Raw genomic sequence first — 2,417 nt, forward strand, 5'->3', positions numbered from 1 at the left:
ACTTTCGAGTAGAATACGTAGATATGGGATCTCTAGTTCTACTGGCTGCACGATCTCCATACCGTATGTTAATTAGAAAGGAGTAGCCCAGTGGGTGTCCTGACTGAAGTTCGATATCCCCATTGTGGAAAGGGTAACTTACTGGGCTAGTCATGATAGTTTTCTATCATTTTCTTTAGTATCATGACGACATTTTTGTTCGCGGCTTCTACGACTCCAGTGGTCTGGGTTCGGTAAGGCTAGCAATAATGATGCTGAATCTTGTATTTGGCTAGCAATTATTAAATTTCGGCTTGGAAATGAGACCAATTGTCGTTGATTATCTCATGTGGAAATCCATATCGACAAATGATATTGGGCTGTATAAACTTAGACACTTGTTTGGAGGTTAGGGCAGTATTGGACGCTGCTTCAACACATTTGGTAAAGTAATCAATAGTCATCAAAATGTAACAGTGATCTCCTGCCTCTGCCGGAGTGATCTTTTCTACAATGTCAATTCCCCATGTCGAGAATGGCCAAGGAGATGTCATCGTATAGAGCAAGGATGGTGGGACATGTTGCACATTCCCAAAGATCTGACAATTACAATGTCTGACGTATTTGATGCAGACTATTTCCATAGTCGTCCAATATTACCCAGACACATGATCTTCTTTGCCATCATTGGCCCACTCATATGAGGACCACACTCTCCGTCATGGACTTCCTCTATTAGCTTCTTTGATTTTGAATGATCAAGGCAAAGCAAAATGATGCCTTGTGGTGTTCTTTTGTACAACTCTCACTGATTTAGGACGTATTGAGATGACAATAACCATATAGCTTATTGTCCTCTCTTATCCATGCCTGTTGGGTATTCACCACTGAGCTTATAATTCAGAATGGCTTGGTACCAAGGCTCCTCTTGATCTTCCTCGTCGTCGATAAGGAAGTGTATATAAGCCGACTTAGACCGCCTTTCTATGCATAGCGGCAGTTCTATCATGATGTCAGTCATATTAATTAGAGATGTAAGTTTTACAAGAGCGTTTGCAAGTTGATTTTCTTCTCAGATGTAGATAGGTGACCTGATCGAAGGACTGAGCCACTTGATCTATCCTAGCCTGATAAGGTGCAAGACTTGCACTACGGATTTTCCAAGATCCTGTGATTTGGTTGATGACTAAGGATGAATCCCCATGAACTCGAAGTCTTTTGATACCTATGCTTACTATTGCCTGTAAACCAATGAGGCATGCCTCATATTCTGTTGCATTATTAGTCACCTCAAAGTTGAGTTTGACTGAGATCGGTGTATGCTCACCTTCAGGAGAAATGAGCAACACTCCTATGCCACACCCCCTTAAATTGGAAGCTCCATCGAAGTAGAGGTCCCATGATTCCACGCTAGTGTGTAGAATATCTTCATCTGAGAATGACCAAGTATCTATCACTTGGGTATGATGTATAGGATTGTCTGCGAAAAACTCGGCCACTGCTCGTCCCTTAATGACTTTCAAAGGTACGTACATGAGATCGAATTCAGAAAGCATCAAATTCCATCTTGCTAGTCTGCCATTTAGAACTGGCTTCTCGAATATGTACTTGATAGGGTCCATTTTTTAGAAGACTTTAACATGATAGTTGAGCATGTAATGTTGCAGCTTCTTTTTTTCCCACACAAGAGCGAGTCATGTCTTTTCGAGAGGAGTATACTTGACCTCGTAATCCTAGAACTTCTTACTGAGGTATTAGATAACTCATTCTTCTTTTCCCACAGTCTGAGCTAGCATAGCACCCATAACTGTTTCTGTCACTGTAAGGTACAGAGACAAAGGTTGGTCCTTCTGTGGCGGCATAAGGACAGGCGGTTTAACTAAAATTTCCTTCATTCTCCCAAACACCTTTTGACAATCATCATCCCACATGGCGTGGTCTGTCTTCTTAAGCTTCTTGAATATTGTCTCAGAAATCACGGTGAGCGTGGAGATGAATCGTCTTATGTACATAAATTTACCTAGGAAACCCCTTAATTCTTTCTATGTCTGCAGGTGTGGCATCTCGATTAGAGCTTTGATTTTGGATGGATCAATCTCTATTCCTCTTGGCTGAATACATATCCGAATAATATGCCAGATGTTACTTCGGACGCGCATTTTTTTTAGGATTGAGTCTCATATTGTACTTGCGAAGCCTAAGGAAGAACTTGCGAAGATTGGCGAAGTGACCCTGTCTATCTTTGGATTTGACAATCATATCGTCGTCATAGACTTCCACCTCCTTACGCATCATGTCATGCAGCAAGTTTGTGGCGGTTCGTTGGTACGTGGCTCCAGCATTTATTAATCTAAATGGCATTACTGTGTAGCAATAGGTACCCAATGGAGTGATGAACGCGGTCTTAGGCATGTCCTCTACGGCCATCTTAATCTGAT

General features: G+C 41.7%; 1 protein-coding gene across 1 annotated transcript; it reads right to left on the minus strand.

The window, feature by feature from the left end:
• Nucleotides 1-281: 281 nt before the first annotated feature.
• On the minus strand, nucleotides 282-1,601 carry LOC141632766 (uncharacterized). Its single transcript, XM_074445280.1, has 3 exons — nucleotides 1,329-1,601; nucleotides 1,071-1,220; nucleotides 282-578 (listed from the first exon to the last, which is right to left on the minus strand). Exons 1-3 carry the CDS (start codon nucleotides 1,599-1,601, stop codon nucleotides 282-284), a joined length of 720 nt encoding a protein of 239 aa, XP_074301381.1.
• Nucleotides 1,602-2,417: the final 816 nt, after the last annotated feature.

The sequence above is a fragment of the Silene latifolia genome, chromosome Y (genome assembly GCF_048544455.1).
Source record: "Silene latifolia isolate original U9 population chromosome Y, ASM4854445v1, whole genome shotgun sequence".
Classification (NCBI taxonomy): Eukaryota; Viridiplantae; Streptophyta; class Magnoliopsida; order Caryophyllales; family Caryophyllaceae; genus Silene; species Silene latifolia.

Bases quoted from the DNA above. Each gene is read 5' to 3' on its own strand.
- LOC141632766 (XM_074445280.1), bottom strand. From the start codon at position 1,601: ATGGACCCTATCAAGTACATATTCGAGAAGCCAGTTCTAAATGGCAGA. The intron at 1,221-1,328 runs GTGTTGCTCATT...ATTGGTTTACAG, and splicing joins TAAGGGGGTGTGGCATAGGA to GCAATAGTAAGCATAGGTAT. The intron at 579-1,070 runs GTCACCTATCTA...TGTAATTGTCAG, and splicing joins TGGCTCAGTCCTTCGATCAG to ATCTTTGGGAATGTGCAACA.